Source organism: Caretta caretta, chromosome 3 (genome assembly GCF_965140235.1).
Source record: "Caretta caretta isolate rCarCar2 chromosome 3, rCarCar1.hap1, whole genome shotgun sequence".
Classification (NCBI taxonomy): Eukaryota; Metazoa; Chordata; order Testudines; family Cheloniidae; genus Caretta; species Caretta caretta.
This window is the reverse complement of record NC_134208.1, coordinates 122,510,999-122,537,782: the sequence shown is the minus strand read 5'-3', so window position 1 is coordinate 122,537,782 and position 26,784 is coordinate 122,510,999. Positions and strand designations below refer to the sequence as shown.

Here is a 26,784-nt window from a genome sequence, read left to right as displayed (position 1 = left end):
TCTGGGAGCTCACAATGGAGAAGGGTCCCAGGGCCCAGGCTCCCCCAAGCCCAGATGTCGACACTGAAGTTTTTAGAGCCTGCAGCTTGAGCCCCACAAGCCTAAGTCAGCTGACACGGGCCAGATACCACTGTTCAATTGCCATGTAGACATAGCCCAAAGCACTTTTCAAAATTTTACCCCAGGTCTCTAATTTTGAAACAGACATTTGAAAATGTTGGCCATAATCTTTAAGGCCCAGGTCCTACATGACTTTAATACAGATGAAGCCTTTCATCTGCATGGAGCTCATTGTAGTACTGGGTCATAAGTGTGATGAATATCTAACCTCAGTTTCATACTGCATATAAACATTTTTATTCAAACAAATTAAATTTCCTGAGTTTTTAGATATTAATGTTTAAATTACATAAACAATTCATTTTCAAAATAGGAGAGTTCAGGAAACTTTTTTTTTTTTTAAATCAAAGCTCATTTTTAAAGAGCCACTGCATTAAAATTTTCTTTATATTTTGTAAAACGTACATGTGTATACTCAAGCACACAGGCAATATATAAAAATTCTTTAACGAAAAGTAACACAAAGGTTTACAATGAAACACCAATGATTTCAATTATTATAGCAAGAATGCCACCCTGATTTACAATAAGACTCACCAACCCACAAAAGTAAACTGTAACAGATACAACTATATAATAGGTAATATTTCCAGAAGGAAAAGAAAACAATGTAAGGACATTTGCATAATCACTGCAAGACTTTAAAGTTATACATAACATACACATATGTAACAGAACTACTTCTGCAAGTCTTATCTGAAAACAAAGTACTAAAGGTAGGATAGTTTTGTTACAACAAGTATTCTTGTAGATTAGCAGTGCTGTCATTGTCTCTAACAGCTAGTCTACAAGGGGAAATTATTGTGGAATAAATTTGGGTGTGAATTTAAAGCACACTAGCTACTCTGCACTAACTCCCCCTGTGGACAGTCTGACGGCACACTAGGAATGCCTTTGTGCTCATTAGTTTAACACGCATTCAAAGTGTATTAAGCTAATTTGCACAAAGGCACTTCTAATGCACAATAAGTGTCCATGTAGAGAGTTAGTACAGAGGAGATTGTGCACACCAGCTACACCATGATTTTTCCACTGTGTAGACCAGTCCTCAGAATGAAGAGCCAATATCACACATCCAATATATAAAATTGTGCATTAGTCTAAATTTTACTTTTGTGTTTTCAGTACAAAAAATATCAGTGAAATGTCACAATTTTAATACTTTTACAGGAAACTAATAAAACGAAAAACACAAAAATGGAAGTGAAATAAAACCCGCCACAATCACAGCCCTAATCAGCATTTGAAAATGTGTTCCAAAGTTTAGGACAAAGGAGGCTGAATATAAAACCTGGAGAAAACAAAGTCTGCTAACACTGGGTAAAATTTTCAAAAAGTGCTTAAGTTACAGTAATTTAGGAGCCTAAGTCCTATTTTCAAAAGCACTTAAGTCCCCATTGGGACTTCGGCACCTACGGCATTCATGCATTTTTAAAAACTGTACCTATTATGGTTTGATTCTCAACACAAGTACATTTGTACACTAACATGATACACATACAAGGATTAAATAAAGTATAAGAAAACACAAAATTCGCAACAAAATATATAATTACATAATGCTTCCGTTATAGGTTGTTTTGGGGAAGGGAAAAGTGGAATTACTTAATGTATATGGTCTGCAGTAATAAAAAACAACCCTGCAAAACTGATAAGATATTTACAATAAACAGAACCTCAGAGTTGCATACGTACACTTACAAAAAAGGAAATTATACCTTAATGTTAACTGGAATTTTTCTTTGAAAGGGACTTTTTAAAACTGTAGTTTCTAATAGACTCTAAAAGTTAACCCTTTTAATAGCAATCCCTGAATTTAAGTAATTTTTTTTAATTATAAAAATTATATTGTTATTCCCTTTTGAAATCTACAAAAGTTTTTTCAGAAAGGACAATGGGACTGACTTACAAAGGGAAACAGTGAAAACGACTATATTCAGAGTACTGTCAAAATGCAAAGAGTAGGCAAACTGAAAAATATATTTGCTGTATTCTCTTCGTTAGCTGTAATCTATTACTACTGTAGGTAAAGCATTTCAGAGAAATGTGATTTCCAATTTGATAATATCCCATTATTTTGGGGGCTAGCACAGGAAGTTTACAAATGTTGTTTCAATAGTCCAAAAATGATGGAACAGCTTAGTGAAAATGAGCACCACTGAGTGCTACGAGGCCATAAAGGTGTTCTCAATTATTCTACAAAAAGATTAATGATCAGTGGGTCTTAGAAGTACTCCTCTGCTTGATTCTCAGAATGTTTAATCACAGGGACCAGCAAGGGTTCTGCCAACTATTGGTGGTTCACAGTCTGTGGTCTGAGAACCATTGCTCTAGAAAGGCATGCAGCTGTATTTGAATAGATAAACAGGAAAAAAATATGCAAAGACATTCCTTCAAACCTTGGAATTATTTTTCATTCCTATTCATTTTTAAAAGTATGCTCTACCTATCGGGCTAAACTTTCATACATAGTTTCCATTTGTTTTTAGCCTATAAAAATGTGAATACACATTTGTTCACTAATACCGAATGGCACACACGCATCAGCATGTACATGAACTAAGATTTTGCACATGCATATGCTTCAGAAATGCACAAACATATTCTCATACAAAATCTTGGAAAACATAAGTAGAAGTCAGTTTGAAGCTGGCTGCAATTTCAGCCAATAGTTTTAATATATTTTTTGTAGAGAACAAAATGATCTCAAGATCAACAGTAGTACTACTAGCATGATTCTTCACACCATCAAGTTACTTATAAACGTGAATTTATTAATCCTCAAAAAACCCTTGTGAGGTATATAAATGTTATCCTTTTACAAATAGGAAAACAGAACCAAGAGGATCCAGCAACTTGTCCAAGAGCACAGAAGGAATTCATGTTAGAGCTGAGATTAGAAAGCAGAAGGATCCCTGTGTCCCAGGACTAGTCATGCCACTAAATAATGCTACCTCATGATGGAAGAAAAAACCTTGACTACTAGTATTGCTAAATACATATTGCCTAAAACTTGCGTAACACTGTTTATGTCAGGTTTCAGAGGAACAGCCGTGTTAGTCTGTATTCGCAAAAAGAGAAGGAGTACTTGTGGCACCTTAGAGACTAACCAATTTATTTGAGCATGAGCTTTCGTGAGCTACAGCTCACTTCAAGATGATGAAGTGAGCTGTAGCTCACGAAAGCTCATGCTCAAATAAATTGGTTAGTCTCTAAGGTGCCACAAGTACTCCTTTTCTTTTTACTGTTTATGTCATGATTATTGAAGAACATATGGTAGGAAATGTTATTTTTGTTCCAAAATACAAACATGTAATAAACAAATTCCATAAATTAACTATGCTTATTTCAGTATTAAGTGTCAGGAGAGTTAGCAATTCATGAAGGTACATAACTAGTTTACTAGAAAGGATTTCTCCATGGAAAATTGTTGTTTCTATCAAAACATTGTTAAGGTTATATCATCAATCACAACTAAGGAAATACTTATGCTACGTTGAATAGCAACTTAATTACATGATCAGATGCCATTTCTAAAATATAATAAAATACCCTACTTTTTCTTCTTAAAGTTATATACAAACGTAGACTCTTGCAAGATTATTTCCATTCACGTACACTTACACTACTATCATGGTCACAATGGTTCGCAGCATCATTAACAAGAAAGAAAATATACACCATAGAACATTTTAAGTTTAGTCAGCAGCTGGTATTATGCAATTTCTTTTCAACAGCTAACAGATTTTCTTAAGTGAAGTTTGTGGATAAAGCAGTTAACACTGAAGTGACCAATATGCCTTAAAGTTTTTTCACTATTGCTCAGTGTTATACTAAATTTGTAGTATGTTGTGTAAGAACAGTTTACTGTGTAGTTAGGATTAGATGAAGTGAAGCGTTTGCATATACTGTCCTTACATGTGCGGTGTGCTAAAGTCTACATCTACAAAAATAGACGGTAAACCATAAATGGCATTGTGGCTTAATTCACCTCTGGAGACCTGAATTCAGATCCTGTTTGGGCTACAAATTCTAGCCATAAAAACTTCAGAAGTCCATAGCTAATTATCTTGGATCTTAATTACTGCATGACATTTCAACCAGTACACTCAGTTTATTGCTTCCATCATTACTTTCCATTTAAATCACTTATAATTTTCTTATTTAGTGTATTATAACCTGAAACAAAAAAATGAAAACAAATAAGAGCCAGTGGAAAAATTTAATGGACTTAAACTGCTTTCTTTCATAGATTTTAAGGTTAGACGAGACCATTAGATCACCTACTCTGACCACCTATATATCAAAGGCCATAGAATTTAATCCCATATTGAGGCCTATAACTTGTGTGTGGCAAAAGCACAGTTTCCAGAAAGGCATCCAGTCCTGATTTAAAGACAAGAGATGGAGAAGCCACCATTTGCCCCTTGGTAGTATATTCCAATGTTTAATCACCCTCACTGTTCAAAATGTGTGCCTTTCTTTCTAATTTGAACTTGTCTAGCTTTAACTTCCAACCATCAGAACTTTACCAAACAATAATGGTGCTTATAGTAAACACAGTTTATACTACATGGAAGGTTCATTCTTACTTTTGCTGAGGTCAACAGAAACATTTCTTAATTTCATTGTTAGCTCTTGTAGGCTCTTAATGGTAGCGCACCTCCTTTCTCTCATAAAATTAAAAGGATTAACTCATTAATATAAAGTTATCTCAAACAAATATGGCAATTAGAATGAGCTACTGATTCTTGGAATTTACCAATTATTACTACACTTTAAATAATGAGAGTGAGACACTTTATAAATCAAATTGCAATACCTGAGAAAACACCTGTTTCTAATTAGCAGAGATTACATACCAAAGGTAAGAAACAGGTGTGTCCAGAATGAAATTTTATTTTTATTTTTAAGAAGGAGAAAAATGTAAGTCAGAAAACTGGTTTGTCAGGTGAAAATAATTGATGCTTTCCAAGCTCTTGATTCAACTGTGGTAGGTAACATTTGAAACAATACTGAGGGGGGGGTGGGGAGCCGAGTGAATCTACAGTATTCCCATTTATGCCAGCAAGGAACCTACCTCCAGCTGGTGATCACCCTTTACCAATGCCATACGGGCCCTTTGCAAGGAACCATGCATTAGCTTGTGAAGTCTTAAAATTAGTTTCCTCAACCCCATTTGCTTCAGTGCTTTGTCTACAAATGGCCTGTAAATAGAGGTCAAACAGTGTCTGCTGCAGCCTGCCTCGGCACTGCACTCTGGAATAACCCAACAGGCCAAGTCATCCTCTGATTCAAGCCTGTCAAGCTTCCTTGAAAAATGGTCCTGTAGCTGAAAATCAAAATTTGGCTTATTGGTAAAATTGTTCTTGATGGCTTGTCTGAGTTCCTCAACATTCTCCTCAGAGATTTGTTCTTCATCTTCACTTTCCTCAATGCATGTTCCTGAGGATTCTTTTACTTCTGCTTCCCTACCATCTTCCTCATCCTCTGGATCATTTTCCTTGGACGGTTGAGGAGAAGGAATTTCAAACACTGGCCAGCCAATGTCAGACAGATTCTTGATGCCCAAAACAGTTCCCATAATCCTTAGTTTCTGGTTTAAGTCTTTTGTAATGTTTAACCACAGACAGAGTGCCTGCACCCTGTCTTGGAAGTCCTTTGCAGCATACTTTTCATAGTCCTTTTGAAGGGCCTGCAGAGATGGATAAAGTGCTTCTACATACTCTAGCAGCTCCATTATCCTCTTTACTTGCTCAAAGGAGACCCGCTGACGATGGAGGTGTTCATAGTAACTTGTGTAACCCACAGCACTAGTTCCATGGGCTGCTTTGCAATGTCCTTCTCCTGAAGTACCATTGAAACTGGCTTCATTTCTTACAAAGGAGAAGCTTTCATACTTCACTTTGAAGGTGAGGATTTCATTAATAATATCTGGGATGGCTTGACGGGCCGTATACAGATAGAAATCTTGGTCATTAATGCTCCGGCCTGCATGCCACGCTTGCAGCTCAAGCCAGATCAGTTCATTGGATCGATTCAACCAGACAGAGGAGGTGTTTTCCTGTCCTCTCTGTTCCCGGTCCTTTTTCTTTGAGACTGAGGTAAGCTTTAACAAAAGCCGCAGGGTTTCAAAAAATTTTAAGCGGTCTGCTGGGCAATCAGTCCTAGAAGTCTGGCGTGCAGTTCTGGCTATAGGCATGGGCACAGAGACTGGAAGCTTAGCATTGCTACAGCCAAGGCTGAGGTAAGGCTTATTGAGATCAACATCTGGAATTGATTTTTTTGGCAAGGACCCACCAACTGAGTCTAACATGAATGAGCACTGCACATTTTTCTTGAGATCTCGTTCTGTTGTCCTAAGGGTGGCTCGAATCTTTTTCCCGTGCTTATAGCTGTGCTCTTCCACATTGTCAGTGGTTTTGCCATTATCTTTTTGTGGAGGCTGATTTGGTGCACTCATCTTTTCTGTAAAAGAAATTGAAAAAGAATTTGACTACAGCAACATGAGGACCTTTTTAAAGAACACTGCTCCTTAACTACATTTTATGAGTCTTATTTTATTTGTACTTTCTATCCACCCAAGCGTCCAAATTTTGTTTTATTTATATCATATGCTAAATAGATAGAAAGAAAACAGTTCCATAATTAAAAGTAATATCTGCATTTTGATTTTATAAGTTTAGGTGGCATTTCCTTGTTATTTACAGAATGCCATAACCTCCACTAATAGAATTTATACTGTAGTTATCATCATGGTATCTGATCAACTTACTGATTTTAAAGGTTATATACATAGTGATACGTTACTCTAAATCTCCATCTATGGGAATTTAAAAAAACTGAACTGGGAAAAGCTAAATTAAAAAATCTAGGTCAAATATTAGGTATCTATAAAATGACCAAACAGGATTTTTCTACCTCTGAATATCCATCAATCTTAATCCACAAATTACTGGCACAACACAGTAGCTCCAAAATTTGCTCTTGTAATTACACAGTCACTTGGACACCAACAATTCATATACACAAGTGAAAACCCTAGAACACATATAATTCCCGAAATAAAGAAATGCTGAATCCACTTAAAAATGAAGAGCACACCATTGTATTGTGGGATTTTCTAACAATAGGTTTAACTCTGCAACCACTGGTAAGAACATTTTGCAGTACTAAATAAAATTGTAATAATTGACTTCTAATTATAATTACCTCTTTTGCTGCATGTGGCAGCTGGAGTCAGTGACTAAGCAGCAATCCAGAGGGCACAGAGGGACTAACAGCCTGGACGCAGATTGACTGTAAAGGTTGGGGCCTGCTTTAGTTTCTTGCATACAGTATTTACAAAACGGGGAAATCAGCAAGTGATCAAAATGTGAAATTGTCAAAGTTACACCACCAAGCATTTTGTCTAATGCAAGTAACTCTCCTTTCTTTACACTGAATACATTAGAAGTGTAATAAAGTGGTAACAGTCAGAACAGTGTACCCAACCACCTAGATTCTCACATCTCAGTAGTATCTTATTGAAAATATTTCAGCAATGATGGAATGCTAATTACAATTCAGCACTTTTAAAAATATATATCTAGTAGCTAACACTAACTGTATCCACAAACAGATGGAAACAAATCAAACTGTTATTTCCCTAGAACAGAGGAACAACACAAAATGCTGTAAACATCCCACGTTGCCAATGCACGATTATTCCCTATATTGAGTACATTCCTATACCTGTCCTTACAGAAAGTACCTGCATTATAACCCTGATAGCAATCAGGGAGGTGGCCACTAATCAAGGTTCTCCTCAAACTCTGTGCTTGCACAGCCTCTGCCAGAAGACACTCTTCACAGACTGATGCCTGCTGCATAAAAGTCCAGCCACTGGTCTCCCCTTTCACAAAACAGCCAGAGGAAAAAGTGGTGGTGGTACCCCTCCCCTTATCAGTTTTAGCCCAATAGTTAGGGCACTCACCTGGAATATGGGAGTCCCTGGTTCAATTCCCCCCTTTACCTGATAGGGAGTTAGGAATTTGAATTTGGGTCTCCCCCCACTGCAGAAGACTGCCTTAGTCATAGGTACAGAGGAATTTCTCAGTCTCTCCTCTCAAAGCTGTTCCACTTTTTATAAAATAAATAGTCCTTGAAGAAGGGATTTTAAGGGCATGTCTATATGGTGATTTAGTGTACGGCAAGCTGGGATGTAAATCGACAGTGCTCTAGCCTGCCACACAACAAGTGGCTATATGGAGCCTGCTGCCTTGCGCAGCAGCACTACCTTCTTCTCTGACTGTTCTGTGGGCCTTTTGTTTGCTTTTGTCAAAATGTGTGAAAGGCAAAACAAAATGTTTCAGAATGAAATGTTCTGTTTTGACTTACCAAAACATTTCGACTTTTTTCGTTTGGTTTGGCAAACTCTATACAAATTTGCAAATAGTTTTGGTCAACCCAAAACTGCATTTTTCAGTGCATTGTTTGAAAAATGTCAGACAAGTCTAGTGGTAAGTTTGGGGAATGGAATGAGTGAGGAGGAATGAGGCCTGGTCTACTTATGAAAATAGCATTATGTCAGCAACTGATTTTGCAGAATCAATGCTGCTCATGGATATAAGTGTAAGTGCAGAGGACAAAAACTGTGTTTGTACTCTGTTCAGCTATACCTGTTACTAATGCTACACTATTTCCCCATGTAGACAAAGCTGAATCAATAGAGAGGCAGAAGAGCGGAACAAGTGACCACCATGTCTGCTGAAATCTTCTCCATCCAAACCTGCTGCTCTTTTCATCTTCATTAATTGCAGTCCCTGTTTTATAGGCTACCCAGGTCCCAAAGCTCCATAGTCTATCACAGGGGTCGGCAACCTTCCAGAAGTGGTGTGCCAAGTCTTCATTTATTCACTTTAAGGTTTTGCATGCCAGTAATACATTTTAACATTTTTTAGAAGGTCTCTCTCTATAAGTCTATATATTCTCTCTATAAGTCTATATATTATATAACTAAACTATTGTCGTATGTAAAGTAAACAAGTTTTTCAAAATGTTTAAGAAGCTTCATTTAAAATTAAATTAAAATGCTGATCTTACGCCGCCAGCCCATTCAGCCCGCTGCCAGCCTGGGGTTCTGTTCACCTAGGCCGGCAGCAGGCTGAGCGGGGCCTGCGGCCGGGACCCCGGCTGGCAAGGGGCTGGCAGCCAGAACCCCAGACCAGCAGTGGGCTGAGTGGGGCCAGTGGCCAGGACCTCAGACTGGCAGTGGACTGAGCGGCTCAGCCCACTGCCACTCAGGGATCCCGGCCCTGCCCACATAGAGTGGATACCTACCTTCTCCCTGATTCTAGCCCATTCTCTTCCTCTCTCTCTGCACTGAGCTGAGGGTGGGAGTGCACTGAGCACAGGGCTGGGGGTGAAGGAGCAGGCTGGGGGTTGGGGTGCAGGGTCTGGCCAGGAGCTAGAATGGGGGAGGGGGCTCAGGGTTGGGGCAGGAAGTTTGGGTGTGGAGTGCTTATCTGGGCAGCTCCCATTTGGTGTGAGGGGTGTAGGAGCTCCTGTTTGGTGCTCAGGGTGGGGGTGGGAATGTGGGGAGTGCAAGAGTCAGGGCATGGGGTGTGGGGGGGCTGGATATGTGTGGTGGGTGCAGGAATCAGGGCAGGGGGCTGGGGGTGTGTGAGGAGGGTGCAGGAGTCAGGGCATGGGATGTGGGGGGCTGGGTATGTGGGAGAGTGCTGGAGTCAGGGCTGGGGTCGTGGGGGGTGCAGGGGTCAAGGAAGAGGGCTGAGGTGTGGGGGGAGGTGCAGGGGTCAAGGGCTGGGGGTGTGGGCCAGGGTCATGGGGGTGCTCCCAGCCCCCTGCCTAGAGCGGCACACGGCAGGGGGCTGGAGGAGATATGCCCTGATTCCAATCCCCTTCCCCAAGGCCCTGTCCCCACCTTGTCTCCGCCTCCTCCCCAGAGCAGCAAGCACGCTGCGGCTCCGCTTCTCCCCCTCCCTTGCAAGGGCCATCAGCTGATCGGTGGCAGGGAGGGAGAGGGGCAGGAATCCAGCATGCTGGGGGAAGAGGTGGGGGAGAGGGAACTTGCCTGCCCTGCAGCAGCAGCCAGCAGAACCAAGCTTCTTCACCCTGCCCCCTCCCGCCCCGGGAGGGGGGTGGGTGCGGAGAAGAGCGGGCCGGGGCGGGCAGGATTTTTAATGACATGCTGCTGCCTGCCGGGGTCCCAGCCCCGGCCCCGCTCAGCCTGCTGAGCGGGGCCAGTGGCTGGGACCCAGCAGGCAGCAGCGTGCCATTAAAAAAATCAGCTCACATGCCACCTTTGGCACACATGCCATAGGTTGCCGAACCCTGCTTTATCAAACACAGAATGCTACCGCCCACCTTCTCATGCATACAAAGAAGCATGACCGCATCACTCCCTTCTTCAAAAAACTCATTCATATGGATCTAAATTTAAAATGTCCCCTCCACTGTACAGATCTCTCCATGGATCCACTCCAATCTACTTATCAGAACCTGCTCTGACCATCCTACCTTTTCCTTACATCACCCACATATTCTCTGTCCTACTGCACAATCTCACCCCTTCTTTACCAGAGCTTCTGCCACCAGGAATAGCCTTCTTTTGTATCTCAATTTCACAGACTCTCCAGCTCATTTTAAAAGTGAGCAGAAATTAATTTTTCTTTCTTTCTTGCCTCTAGCAGAATGTCTCTCTATTAATGCTAATAAATATTTAACTTGGTATTTATATGTAATGATGAAGCAGCATTTTTGGATGTAGTTTATATGACAGAGGCTGGAAAATAGGCCTTACATAGAATAAAGTTGTGTTGTCTTGGTTACCAGATATTTTATCAACAAAACTTTGGCTTTGTCTTTTTCCTTCCCTGGAAAATGTTGACATCTTTGGAATGGATGTAATTTGAGGACTTCAGTAGCTCAAACATAGGTCAGGGGTTTGTTACAGGAGTGGGTGGGTGAGATTCTGTGGCCTGCGTTGTGCAGGAGGTCAGACTAGACGATCATTATGGTCCCTTCTGACCTTAAAGTCTATGATTCTGTGAACTGCTGCTTGGTATGTAAATCATTCCTTCCTCTTTTTCTGCCTCTGCTCCCACACCCCGGCATTCTCCCACATCTGCCCTTTTTTGGGCGGGTGAGAAAGGGAAATAAGGAGACCCTACACTATATGTCTATTCACATTCTTATATGTCCAGTATGTGGACACTGGCTTCTTAATTACAAATCATCTTTTTTACTGTAGTATCACTGAATTCTACTATAGTATTACTGAATTATTTTTTAGGCACTCATTATAAGGAATTCCAGCACGTGTACTTAACGATCAGATTGTTCAGCAACTGATATCTTCCTTTTTCCTTGTCCAACTATACAGAATTTAATTCTGAAGTGCAACATTAAACACTTTAAAAAATCCACCAAAGATGCCTTTTGCCCCTGAACCTTAGTAAAATTTATTTCGGGACAGGGAGCTTATTTCTTCATTGTTCAATTTGCTTTGTGCGTTTGACATCATGTGTGTGTAGCTAGTTTCACAGATTCTTCTATATAGTCAGTCCATTATCCCTTTTTTCTGGGCAAGATTCACAGCAGCAGGGTAGAGAAAACACATTTAAAAAACAAAGAAAGCCATTGTAAAACCACAAAAGGCCTGGGGAACCTAATTGCAGATGTAGAACATGACATTACTTTCAACTTTTTTTTTTAAATTGACTAGATTTCAAGTTGATATGTGGTTTTTATTTTAAAGGACAAGAGAAAAAGATAGCCCAGGTTTAAAAATGTTAGCATTTAATCAACCCCTATTAAGCTTTGACATTCACATCTCATTTAGGCGAATTTACAGTTATTATTGTTTGGTCAGAGACAGATTTTTTCAAGGTTCAGTTTGGTTAACTGGGCAGTACAAAATTGGTTTACAGAAAATTGTGGAATGTAGCAAAAAAAAACTGAGGAAGATTGAAACTATAGGAGACACAATTTGTTTAATTTCTGTAATTTTCTCCTGTGGTCAATATTAAAAAGTGCAATTCTACCCTCAAATGGGACTTCTAGGAAGAATGACAGGGTGGATAAAAATCAATGATTTTTTTTAAAAAAAAAATTGGATTTTTTTAATTTAAAATCGGATTTGTTTTTATAAAAATGCTTTTTTGAGGAAAAAACCCTATCTAAAGATAGTTTTAATTAAGATACATTAAAGCTTAAAGATATCTCATCATGGAATAGGCTTTATAAATTCTAATTCTATAGTATGAGACAATATAGTCATGTAATATTTAAGAAAAGTTTTCTAAATAAATTCCAATAGTTCATGGATTAGGGACCCAATTTTATGGGGTTCCACAGGCTTCTGTATAGATTATTTAGGTTAATCTTCCTATCTACCCAATGCAACTCAGTGCTCCATCTAGAAGATACCATCAGAGATGCTTAGTTTTGCAGTTCTCAAACTGTGGATGTGTGTCTCCAGAGGTAACATGCTAACAGCAAAAATGTTTTTAAATAAATAAATTAATATATAGAGGTGAGAAATAACAGACCTCAACTCTACTGTCCCTCTGCAAATTTGTGTACAAAGAGTCAATCCCTTAGCTCTCTCTAAAAGTGCAAAGTTTCAAAAAGTTCAATAAAAAGGAGTACTTGTGGCACCTTAGAGACTAACCAATTTATTCAATGAATAGAAGATTGTTGGGGGCTGAATAGATCTGGACAAGGAGAAGAAGTCTGGAGATAAATGTGAGAAGCGAAAGATACATTTTTTTTGTTAAAATATTAAATGTTTGCTGTTGAATACTTAACATTGTTGTTTCAGTTAAATAAAACAATTTAAATGTCTGTCTGGTGATGTTCTCTTCCTAATACAGCATGGCAAGAAAATCCTCCAAATATTAATGATTAACCTGTTGAATTGGAGATAGTCCATCTTCCTAAAAATGAAACCTACATACAGACTGCTGCGCTGGGCATCACAACATGGGGAGTAGATGGCCAGCCCTCTGTGGAGAAAGAGGTGGTTAGGGACTATTTAGAAAAGCTGGACGTGCACAACTCCATGGGGCCGGACGAGTTGCATCCGAGAGTGCTAAAGGAATTGGCGGCTGTGATTGCAGAGCCATTGGCCATTATCTTTGAAAACTCGTGGCGAACGGGGGAAGTCCCAGATGACTGGAAAAAGGCTAATGTAGTGCCAATCTTTAAAAAAGGGAAGAAGGAGGACCCTGGGAACTACAGGCCAGTCAGCCTCACCTCAGTCCCTGGAAAAATCATGGAGCAGGTCCTCAAAGAATCAATCCTGAAGCACTTACATGAGAGGAAAGTGATCAGGAACAGTCAGCATGGATTCACCAAGGGAAGGTCATGCCTGACTAATCTAATCGCCTTCTATGATGAGATTACTGGTTCTGTGGATGAAGGGAAAGCAGTGGATGTATTGTTTCTTGACTTTAGCAAAGCTTTTGACACGGTCTCCCACAGTATTCTTGTCAGCAAGTTAAAGAAGTATGGGCTGGATGAATGCACTATAAGGTGGGTAGAAAGTTGGCTAGATTGTCGGGCTCAACGGGTAGTGATCAATGGATCCATGTCTAGTTGGCAGCCGGTGTCAAGTGGAGTGCCCCAGGGGTCGGTCCTGGGGCCGGTTTTGTTCAATATCTTCATAAATGATCTGGAGGATGGTGTGGATTGCACCCTCAGCAAATTTGCGGATGATACTAAACTAGGAAGAGTGGTAGATACGCTGGAGGGCAGGGATAGGATACAGAGGGACCTAGACAAATTGGAGGATTGGGCCAAAAGAAATCTGATGGGGTTCAACAGGGACAAGTGTAGGGTCCTGCACTTAGGACGGAAGAACCCAATGCACAGCTACAGACTAGGGACCGAATGGCTAGGCAGCAGTTCTGCGGAAAAGGACCTAGGGGTGACAGTGGACGAGAAGCCGGATATGAGTCAGCAGTGTGCCCTTGTTGCCAAGAAGGCCAATGGCATTTTGGGAGGTATAAGTAGGGGCACAGCGAGCAGATCGAGGGACATGATCGTTCCCCTCTATTCGACATTGGTGAGGCCTCATCTGGAGTACTGTGTCCAGTTTTGGGCCCCACACTACAAGAAGGATGTGGATAAATTGGAGAGAGTCCAGCGAAGGGCAACAAAAATGATTAGGGGACTGGAACACATGACTTATGAGGAGAGGCTGAGGGAACTGGGATTGTTTAGTCTGCAGAAGAGAAGAATGAGGGGGGATTTGATAGCTGCTTTCAACTACCTGAGAGGTGGTTCCAGAGAGGATGGTTCTAGACTATTCTCAGTGGTAGAAGAGGACAGGACAAGGAGTAATGGTCTCAAGTTGCAGTGGGGGAGGTTTATTAGGAAAAACTTTTTCACTAGGAGGGTGGTGGAACACTGGAATGCGTTACCTAGGGAGGTGGTAGAATCTCCTTCCTTAGAAGTTTTTAAGGTCAGGCTTGACAAAGCCCTGGCTGGGATGATTTAATTGGGGATTGGTCCTGCTTGGAGCAGGGGGTTGGACTAGATGACCTCCTGAGGTCCCTTCCAACCCTGATATTCTATGATTCTATGATCTATCTCGAGTTGTGAAGAATATGCATTAACGTTATAACACCCAACAAGAATGCACTTTTATGTAGAAAACCATGATTAAATTGAGTCTTCCTGACTAGTGATTTAAATCAAATCCACCCTCAAGAATGGCATCACGGGGTTTCATGTTTGCTGTTGCTCCATGCATCCAATTTGCTCAGTTTGCAAATACATACATACATACATAGTTTTTCTGAGCACCAGTGTCACGGACTCACCCTGCTTTGACAGCCAAGCTGAGTTCTTCCTCTCTCACACACCACCATAAGTTAAGGGTCTTCCAGGTCAAGCTATGACCTGTTATACTTGTCAACCGTACAGTTTTCAGTTCAGGTAGAGGGTTTCTCCATGTTACTTTCTGCACAGTCTCTGGGGATAATGCTCTGATAAGTATGTTCATTAAGGATGGGAGGATTTACTTTTAATAATAATCTACTGTCCAAGGCTAAAAACAGAATTGGCACCTGACCACTGTGTTAGCAGCCACAGCTTTTACAGTTACCCAAGTCCACGCACTAGTTCACCACAAACTCATTAGCTGGAGATATCTTTGGAACAGACCTGAATCAGCCATGGTCCAGAAGGTCAAGAATAAGTCATCATACCAGAACACTGGTTCTAGTGAAGCAACTGGCAGCCAGTAAAGTACTAAGAACCATTGATGAAGCTTCCAAGTCCCTCCCTTCTAAGAGTGGCTATCTTCCTGTCCATGGAATCTTTTCAGAAAAAAGTCTCCCTCAGCAAAAATCATCATGTCCTTTGCCAGGTATACTACTGCTCTATCAGCATTAGGGAGGATAAAAAGAATGAGAGAAATGTAGAGCTGGAAGGCTCTCAGGTGGTCATAAAGTCCAGCCCCTTGTGCTGAGGCAGGACAACATATACCTAGACCAGTGTTTGTCCAACCTGTTCTTAAAAATCTCCAATTCTGGGGATTCCACAACTTCCCTTGGAAGCATATTCCAGAGCTTAATTACCTTTGTAGTTAGAAAGTTTTTCTTAATATGTAACCTAAACCTCCCTTGCTGAAGATTAAGCCCATTACACTTCTTGTCCTACCTTCAGTGGACATGGAGAACAATAAATCACCATCCTCAACAGGCCTTAATATATTTGAAGACTGTTATCCAGTCTCCTCTTGGTCTACTTTTCTCAAAAGACAGATACCGCATCAGAATTTGACAGCGAACAATGGATAACTACTTGAGTATGATCTTTCTACCATTTGTGCACCTATCTTATAGTAATTTCGTCTATAATACATTTCCCTGGTTTATTTATGAGAATGTCACATAGGACTGTGCCAAAGGCCATACTAAAATCAACAGATATCACATCTACTGCTTCCCACATCCATTAAGCCAATCACCCTCTCAAAGAGAAAATTAGGTTGGTTTGGCATGATTTGTTCTTGATAAATCCATGTTGGCTATTCCTAATTATCCTCTAGGTGCTTACAAATGAAAATCTGAAAATTTGTTCTGGTATCTTTCCAGGTATCAAAGTTAGACTAATTGGTCTTTGCATTGTAGGACCCTGACAAGTTTCAGAGATTCCCTACAAAACCTTCTACCTTTGTTGGGTATTTTCTATCATTCTTGAGTGATCTGTTCAAAGGAGGAATTAATGGGTATGGTAAATTATATTTTGAATGAAAGATCTCATTGGTGGCCAGCACCTCCTCTACATGGTTTCAAAAAGGTCTGGAAGCAAAATAACCTATACTGTTTCTCTTGCTCCGAGTTATCATGGACCAAATTTGAGAGTTCGCATTTTTGAGGTGAGAAGCTAGAGCGCATGGAAGCAGATAATGTCCTGAGTCTTTTCTTGGGTTGGTTGTTTGTTTTGGTGAGGGACGGACCAGCAGCAAAAGGTCAGTTTCTTCTTATCTTTTGGGTCACAACTCACAAAGAAGTCATGAGCCCCACTTCTCATCATCATCATCTAATATCCCTAGGGGAGCCCAGATTTTCCTATTCAGAAGGAGAGTCCTAAAGGATGTTAGATTCTTTACGAAGTGACTCAAAAACCCCTTAAAAAACAGGGCAGGGACCATGGAATTTTTTCCTTTGGAAAAGCAAGTCTGGGACAGGGAATAAGAGGCATGTGGATATGACCTGAAGAGTCCTTGATTACTGAAGGAGGTTCAGTCTGGCTGGCTGAAGAGGATTAAGCTGATCTTCTGGAGGTGTCTCCAGAGATGCAGAGATTCCAACAAACCGTCCAGACTCTAAATTCATTCCCCTGGCTAAACAAAGCTCCATGCCTGGGAACTACTGTAGCAGAGCTCCCTTTCTGTAGCTCCTGAGGGTTCTCTTGCCCTTCAAGCTCCCTGCATTTGGCCTGTTGCATCACAATGGAGGAGGGGAGAATAAATGGAGAGAATAAGATCATTGGGCAGTCCCATTTGGGAAACAAAGTTCCAGAAATTTCAGACCCCTAAGGAGGAAGAGAGAGATGAGATGATTTTTTCTTGATGCAATCCCAAAAGTACAAGTACAAAAGTACAAGTACAAGAGATGAGATTTCAGTGGCTAAGTAAGGAGCACTGAACTGCCACTCTTTTTGCACCACCGGAGGCACAGAAGCTGGCAAGGGTGTGGAAGGGGCACTGCTCAGCCCAGCCTTATGGACAAGTCTGAACTGCAGTCATCATTTGCTGGAAGAAAGGTGCATTGCAGATGTTTCAGAGTGGGGGAAAGGTGACGATCCAGAAACTAATTAAAGAGGTAGAGTTTGTCATGTCATCTTTTTTGCTTCTAAATACACGGTAGTAAGAAATCCAGTGAGAGAGCGATTAAATAAACAAACACTGGTGACACCAATAACTGGCCTTGTTCTCAAAGCTTTGTTAATTCTCGGTTAACTGCAGGATAGAAGTAATTTCGTGTTAAAGTAAAATTTAATCAACTCAAGACAGCCAAATAAAATGCTTCATGATCTGTTTCAAAAACAGTTTGTTTGGTGCTTCATTTAAAGCAAATATTACACAAACTCAGCCTAACTAGAAAGCATTTGTTTTAGTTCAGAAATAAGGAGAGTAATTTCAGTTAGTTCTTTAGTGACAGAAGACTTTAACCCCTCCATCAACTTCCTCAGATTTCCTGCCTCTGCATATTATCTGTATATTCTATAACAAAAGGGAAAAAAGGCCTAATAATTTTTAAAATATTAATACAACTAAAAATATATTGTTACATTCCAGTGAACTTACAATGTGCCAGACATCCCCCCGCCTTCCACAGACACACACGACAGATCTCACTCTACACAGCTTGAAATCTATCAGCAGAACTTTACGAACATAGATAAAGTTAACCAACAAAAGAAAATTTGTCTTAATTGATATAATACTCCTCTCTCTCACAAAGATACAAACCCTCGGATATATACTCTTGGTATTTCAATTCCCTAAAATATACCAAAACTGCTATGAACTACAGCTGCAGTTACTCTGACTTATATTTTCTTAGTTCAGAGACTGAAGTTTTGTTACCATGGTATTAAAATCACATGAAGGCAAGAAAAGCTATTGATAAATTGCTATGTGCAAAATTAGACAGGCTTTAATATTTCACAAAATAGAGTTTAAAAAGGCACAATTAAAACCCAGTAAAATGAGTTTAACAGCTCAAATGACTATGCAGCTAACAACAGATACAGTGTGCCTTCTCTTAAGTTCTACTGTAAAGAAAAGGTCTTTTGGGAATGATACTGTAAGGATGACCTTACACAGAAGATGCCTAAAATAGTGGGGAATCAAAACTTCTGGAACATGTTCAGTATAAATACTCCATTATTATGAATAGTTTCATTAGACAGCTCCACTCCCACAATTATTCAATGAATACTGTGTATATCTTTGATTCTGCTAAAGCATTTACCTTTTTTTCTATACTATATTCTGGCAAAGCAATCCTTTCAGTAAACATACATTCAGTGTTAAGATTTCATATATACACTAAAAAAACTGCTTTAAAAACAAATGTCAGCTGGTGCAGTTGTGCCACCACTGTAACTTTACTAGACGTCATTCTAACATTTCTAAAAAACTGTAGGTATATTCTTTATGACAACAACAATGAACCAATCATTATTCTTAAAACAGCTTTAACAAAACTTTGCCACGAATATGAACACCACAAACTTTAACAAAAAAAAAAAAAAAAAGGTAAAGTGGCACTTTCGGTAGAGCAGGTGTTCTGATGAGGTTTTCTATCAGAAGTCTGACAACTAATGATACTTAACATGAGCAAAGATCATCATCAACTTAAAAATACTTCTGGGTAAACATTTTTACCCATTATTGTCAGATAACATTACTTATGTATCTGTTGTTACCTAATATTATAAATGATTACGGGACATTGGTTTTTTTTTATCAACTTGTTTATGCTGTGTCTTTGACAGCTCTTTCTATATAGTTAAATTCACTGTATAGCCAGTCAATTTTTCCTACTTTGTGTGGATCTTTCACACAGCAAAAAGGGGGAACAATTAAAGAAACACGATAGTGTAAATGTAAAACCACAGAATCTCAAGCATTTGAAAATATTTTTAATTCAATTTCTTAAATTGGCTAAAGTGAAGAGTGTCCCTTTAATAATTTTCTCACTTTAAAGATGAGTGTTTGTAAAGCACCTTTGAGATCCTTGAATGGAAGATGGTATAAAAGTGTAAAATATAATGAGAAAAGCATGTCTGGCTGCCTGATATTATAAAATGTTATCAATTTAATATTACAGGCAACAACTTTGAAAATTATTACTATTCTGAACCCAGGTAATAGGATTCCATTCTCTTAAAATCGCTCAGTATATAGTAGTAAAAGAATCAGTAGATAAGAACAGTTCCAAGAAAGCCACTTCTGTTAATGACAGGTTTTAGAGTAGCAGCAGTGTTAGTCTGTATTCGCTAAAAGAAAAGGAGTACTTGTGGCACCTTAGAGACTAACAAATTTATTTGAGCATAAGCTTTCGTGAGCTACTGAATGCATCCGATGAAGTGAGCTGTAGCTCACGAAAGCTCATGGTCAAATAAATTTGTTAGTCTCTAAAGTACCACAAGTACTCCTTTTCTTTTTACTTCTGTTAATGACACACTGGTATTCAGTGAGATCCTGCAAGCCAGTTTAAGGACCAGCAAGTCTGGAACCCAGGTCTGGAGAGCTCCCAGGAAGCAGATAGCTCTATGCACACAGGTAAGAAGAGAACTGTTAAGTTCACTGAGAAAACTTGGACAAAAGTGACCAGCATTTCCTAATAATCAACTATTCTCATGTAGTCCATACCAATGGGAACTTCCATGATTCTGAACCCATGTTTCTCTGTGCAATACCCTCCCGGGAAATATGTGCAAACACCAAGTCTACTTGTAAAACTGATTTACAGTAAAAGGGGTGGGAGGAACCTAATAGAACAACAAATAGCAAAGAAACTGGTTGTTAGTCTCTGCCTGAAATTGCATTATATCATGCACAGAAAAAATGTTGTCCATCATTCACTGAAACTGTATAATAAGTTGAATAATTTTGCTCAAAATGCTTGCTTGCTTCCCAGTGTATTTTCCTATTCATTTTGTAACAATGGATGTACCTGTATGTACATTTACTAGTGTGGTTACCCAGTATCTATAGTTTGTTAATAGAATAAAAAATTAATAAAACTAAATGGTCTGTAACAAAACTAAATGGTCCATACAATTTACAAAAACTGCTTTTTTGATTGCTGACCACCAGAAGGTAAACAGGTCTGTCTGAAACTGAACTGCAATTGGGAATATACAATGGCTGCTATGATTTATTGCCCAATGTACATTAAATAGAAAGGGGGAATTACTGCAAATCTATATTTCTCTATAAAAAGGACCCATGAAAGTTCATAGACTACTGAATGGTTACAAAAAAATATCATATACTACTACTACTACTTTTAAATTACAGATTTTTTAAAAAAAAGTCACATACCTTTCAAAGTGGAGCGGCTAGTAGATTTCCCAAGGTTATTTTTCTGGTGCTTTGTTGACATACGTTTCATCTGTCGGGGTGTGCTAGGAGGAGAGGTCCCATAGAAAATGTCAGCACTGGCTTCATCTGATAATTCCTCAGGTTCAGATTCAGAAATCTTGCAAGCAACATCCTCTGACTTGCACTCTTGTCTGAACAAGGGGAAAGAAAGTCAGAATAGGGAGTTAAAAAAAATTTGCTAATTACTTTAGAAAGCCCACCCATTAATATGTCACCTCCCCATCTCTCTACTTTCCTGCCGCTCCCATGTAACAACTCTTTTTTACCAGCAAACTTGCTGGTAAACACAGCAAGTTTGCTTTCACCTTCCACTAATGCACAGTTTTGTTACCATCCTTTGTGCAGTGTATATGTAGTACTGGTCATACATGTCAATAAGAAAACTTTTACTGGAAATAACAAAAGTTACCATATAGGTCTACTATACAGGTAAGAGAACTAGGCATTTTAAAAAAAAATATATGTGTAAGAAAAAATTGTCAGAAACCAAAAATCAAATAAGGGATGGATGATTTTAAGCAAGGCTCAAAAAACGTACTGAACTACTAAACACTACCACAGTTAAATTGGTCACTGGCCAACTCCAGTCCTCCACTACACTTTGATACTCCACTACCTCTCAGAGGCATTGCCTAAGTCCATCAAGGGAAGCACTCCACTCTGTCCAGTACTCACACATCAGGGAGAGGGAAGTTCAGTGCCTATTCCATCAATTTCAATCTAAAATAAGTTTCTTCTTGGCCCAGTCTCTTGTTTCCTCCTTGTAGCATGAAAATAGTTACCTCCTCATAGCAGGTTTTATTTTGCTTGTTAACAGGTTTTTTTGTTTGTTTGTTTAAGTCTACCTTGATTTTTAGGGATAGCTTCATATATTATACACATCTTCCCAGCTCTTTTGAAGTATTACTTGTATATATATATTACACATATACACACACACAAACACATTAAAATGAACTAAGACGACAAGCACAAGCTCTTCACAGAAGTTGTTGTCTTTTCTCTAACCCAATCCTGTAAATTTAGACATATGCTTAGCTTTACCTCTGTGAGCAGCCCTATTGATTTCAATGGAACTACTTATGGGAGTAAATTAAACACATGCATGTTTGCTGGATCATGGCCCACGTTTATCTAGAGCACTGCACAATGTGGTCCCAATCCCAATTGGTCTTTGGGGGCTTCCATAATATAAATATTACAATAGGTGAAACAAGTAACACTGCCTGTAGTTAATGGTTCCTGACACTTTTGATTATAAAATACCCCACTTTCAGTTGCTTTTAATTTTGCCAAATTTCATAGATCCAAAGGCCAAAAGGAACCACTGTGATCATCTAGTCTGACCTGCTGTACAAAGCAGGCCATAGAACCTCCCCAACATAATTCCTAGAGCATAACTTTTAGAAAAATTTCCAATCTTGATTTAAAAATTGTCACTGATGGAGAATCCTACACAACCCTTGGTAAGCTGTTCCACTGGTTAATTATTTTCACCTTTAAAAATTCACACCTTTTATTTCCAGTCTGAATTTGCCTAGCTTCCACTTATGCCCATTGAATCATGTTATGCCTTTCTCTGCTAGACTGAAGAGCCCATTATTAAATATCTCTTTCCCACACAGGTACTTACAAACTACTCAAATCACCCCTTAATCTTCTCACTGTTAAGCTAAATAGACTGAGCTCCTCCTTGAATCTATCACTGTAAGGCATGTTTTCTAATCCTTCTGTCATTCTCGTGGCTCTTCTCTGAACCTTCTCCCAACTTATCAACACCCTTCTTGAATTGTGGGCACCACTACCAGACACAGTATTCCAGAAGAGGTCACACCTGTGCCAAATACAGAGGTAAAATAACCTTTCTATGCTTACTCAAGATACCTGTTTATGCATCCCAAGGATTCATTAGCCCTTTTGGCCACAGTGTTATACTGTGAGTTGTTGTGACTACTGGGCCTACAAAGCGTATCCTTACTGTGACCTCAAATGTAAAAAAAAAAATATGTGAATGTTCATAAGATGTTACAATAACAAGGGAAAATAGGTCAAGCTGTTTACAATGCTGAATGTAATAACAAGCGCAAGAGAACCAGACACAAAATGTTGGATTAGTCTAAAACAGAGGTTCTCAAACTGTGGTCCGCAGACCACCTGCGATCTGCAAGCTCCATTCAGGTGGTCTGCAGATAGTTCTCCCTGAGGTACGCGCCTGGGCAACCGCACACAAGAGAATGAAGGACCACCCACCTAATTAGTGGAGCCACACAGGCGTGACTCCACTAATTAGGCGCCTGGACCCTGGAGAAGATGCACATGTAAGGTGAGGTGGTGGCCCTGGGGGAATAGGTGGTAGGGGTAGTGGGGTGAGAAGAGCGGGTGGGGGGAATTGGGGACTTGCAGGGCTGCAGTGGCCAGAGAAAGAGGCAACTTTCCCCAGCTCCAGGGCTGTGGATGCCGGGAAGAGACCCTGCTCCTTCCCAGCCCCAGCTCGGGGGCTGCAGCTGCCAGGGAGAGATCCCCCCTCCTTCCCAGCTCCAGCTCGGGGGCTCCCGCAGCGGGGGAAAGACCCCCCTCCTTCCCAGCCCCAAGTGGCAGGGGAGAGAGGGCACATCCATTGCATTAGAAAGGGAAGACTACTGATATTAAAATATGAGTTGTGTGCTTTTATTTGTAGAACAAAAAATGTTTATTACTTTACAGGTTTTTTATAGAGCACTTTTCTCCAAAGTTCTTTACAATAGTTAGCTAATGGTACAAACAACATTTGGAAAGATCACTAAGTGGTCCCCCAAGACCCTCATCAATTTTCAAGTGGTCCGCAAAACCTAAAAGTTTAAGAACCACTAGTCTAAACCAAAAAGGCCAAATGGATATAATCTGAGGATGTTCAAATCATACTTGGTAAAAAACAGAAGATGTGGAACCAGAAGTTAATAGACCAAAATTGGTGCGATAGATATTACTCCCAGTTGGTGGACAAAATAATGGGGGGGGGGAGGAAGGGGTTGAACTATGCTGCCTACTTTTTCCCTTTTGGGGTTTCTTAAAGAGAGACTTTGAAAAGAGATCCATTCAGTTCAGCTCGCTCTCCCTCTCTCATCTCCTGTCCCAACTTGCATCCCAGCTCACCTTATCTCATCTCATCTTCCCCTATCTCATCCCCATACCTGCCAGCACTACAATGCTTCTCGCTCATCTTGACTCATCTAAATGACTTTCTTTCTGAGAAGGAGGATGGTCTTGCTCCTGTTTAAGGAACTTTGTTTTCACCTGGGAGCACTGAAAGTCATCACATTATCATGACATCCAGTCCTTAGCCCACCAATGGGGATACCTAATTAGCAGCACTGCAAAGGCACACAATATCCTGTATTGCATTTCCCTTCCCTTGTTTTATTTTCTGCTCCACTATTCTTTTCCTTCTGTACTGTCTCACTCTCTTGGCTTTTCATCGAATCCTGAAGTCACCTATACCGCTATCATTCAAAACTGCCTTGTCTAAAGAGTAAGCTCCAACCAGATGACAGCCCTGACTAGTTCGTAATTAACCAACGTTCAAGCAGCAGGTGTCATGGTTTACTTGCCACCCAAACCATCCACTCATAACTAACTACCCAGTAGTGCAATGTTCCAAAAAGCCATATTTTACCCATCTTTTCTATCCTGTCTCTCGTCCAACTTGCATCTGTCTGTTTATGAACAGGATAAGTGAATGCCCTTCTCATCAGGACAGAGCGTAAAATTAACCTCCTCCTTCTCAATAAAGAAAGGTTGTTCAGAAAATAAGAGACTGGTATTTTGACTCCAAAAGGAAAGAGACTCTGATAGAGTCTTGCTGTCCATTTTGCACAATCACTCAACCACAGTTTCAATACACATGCTTATTTTAACTTCTTGTGTTTAACGAATAAACTTTCAATTTGTATGAATGTTTTTGTGTGTTTGCCAAGTAATGAAGGGCTCTGTTTAAAAATAACCCCAAACCTATCTATCACCGTTTAGTGTTGGGACAGTGAGAGAGTTTATAAACACCTTTAACTCTTTGTGCCTTTGGGATCAATATCTATAGAACAGAGTTCATGTTCAGCTGATTATCCATTTCCTCCACCCCAATCATTTTCAGAGTCACTGCTTCCCAAGATAGAGTCCCCCTTCATGTAAGCACGCCCTACATTCTTTGTTCCTAGATGGATACATTTAGCCACATTAAAACCCAGTTTACCAAATCTTCCAGATCCCTCTGAATCAGTGACCTGCCTTCATTACTTACAACTCCCACAATTTTTGTGCCATCTGCTAACTTTATCAGTGATGATCTTATGTTTTCTTCTAGGTCATTATTTAAAATGTTAAATAGTGTAGGGCCAAGAAAAGATCCCCACTAGAAACACTTTTAATCAATTTAATCTGTGCCATATTCATTTTATCTTTCTAGTTTTGTTTTGTTTTATGATGCGGTACCAACACAAATGTCTTACAGAAGTAGAAGTATATCACATCAATACTATTACCTTAACTACCAAACTTGTAATCTCGTCTTTAAAAGGTATAAAACCTATACATATTAAGTGTTCAAGTTGAAATTTCTCATGATAGTTATTCAATTTCTATTTATCTTCAGAAACCTATCTATTCATTGAATGATGCAAAGGTCCTGTAGAAAACAAAACGCTAAGTGAGCACGTAACAAGATTATCAATTTATACACACAAGGAGGCCAAATGAAGGTTGCACAAGGAACCTTAATTCTGGTAATACCTAAATTCTGAGAGCTTGACTTTGCAACCTTAAAACTTTCTTTGAACGTATCTTAGTTGGCTATAACTGTTGTTATATATATATATATATATATATATATATATATATGCTAACATCGCTCTCATCACTGGGCTTCACTATTTTATCCATATCCCCCTACCCCTCTATGTTTTGCCTTTAAAATAAGAAGTTTGAGGCAATGATTGTCTCTTATATTTGTATACAGATAGCAACATGCTATTTCTCTTATAACTGGGAACTTTGAGTACTACCATAATGACAATATTAATATGCTTTCATGTATATGTTCTACTGTAAAAACAGAAATAAGGCCATTTATTTCAACATCAGCATGCAAATTCTGCAGAAATAGGTTTGAAAATAAGCATGACTCCTAACACTGAATCGCATGGCTAGCAAACAGACAATTAAACATGAAGAAGTCAACAGATCAGATCATTTTCATATGATGATAGACTCTCAATACTGCATAAATCATAAAGCAATCTAAAGATGAAGGTGAAATTAAGAGATATTTTCAAGAGAGGAGACATCAATCTTGTGGCAGTATTTGAATACACCTATAACAAACAATGAAGCGCCTGATTTTCAGCTCAGCCTCAATGCAGACTATTTTGGCACAAATAGGTGTCAATGTGCCTACTCTGCACCAGCAAGTTTGTTAGTTAAAATGACAATTACTAATACTTAAGGGCACAACCATTTGCAGATGCAAAAAAGGAAACTGCTTTTTAAAATCAAGTCCTACACAAGGTGAACAAAAATGATAAAAAAATTAAATGATTTTTAAAATATAAATGATTTTTATTTAAATATATATTTTAGTAACATTGCTAGTTCTTTACTTTCTTCCCATTTTATAGTCTTAAATTTCTGAAGTGGATGTTTTATACTTCTTGATTAGAATCCTAATTATTAGAAGGATTTTAGATTTTACATAGAGATTTTTTCTACTAACAAATTTCATACTTAAAATGATCATCTATGCTGAAAAAGACCAATTCAGGGCTTCTTTAAAACTGTTACTGCAAGACCACCACAAACTTAAACCATTAAATCCATTTGCAAATAGACCATGCTATATCTGTAACTTACACTACATTCTGATATATTGAACTATCACAAGTCAAGAAAGCTTCAATCAGGCTATGTCCCTACAATCTATATCCTTCCATCAGAATCAGCAGTTTGAAATCAGTAGGACTCATGCACCTAAATCATTTAGTGCTTTTGAAAAATCCCAC

General features: G+C 39.3%; 1 protein-coding gene across 7 annotated transcripts in view; it reads right to left on the bottom strand.

Moving 5' to 3' along the window:
• The window catches only part of MAP3K4 (mitogen-activated protein kinase kinase kinase 4), a 142,924-nt gene that overhangs the window by 90,008 nt on the left and 26,132 nt on the right, over nucleotides 1-26,784 (bottom strand). For all 7 annotated transcript variants that reach the window (XR_012667704.1, XR_012667705.1, XM_075126848.1 and 4 more), the window contains exons 2-3: nucleotides 20,699-20,889; nucleotides 5,201-6,588 (exon numbers count right to left, since the gene is read on the bottom strand). Coding sequence is in view for 5 of the 7 variants with exons in the window: in XM_075126848.1 (XP_074982949.1) it covers nucleotides 5,201-6,588; nucleotides 20,699-20,889 (1,579 nt within the window). In the remaining 2 variants the exon portion in view is untranslated. The remainder of the gene's footprint in view (nucleotides 1-5,200; nucleotides 6,589-20,698; nucleotides 20,890-26,784) is intronic.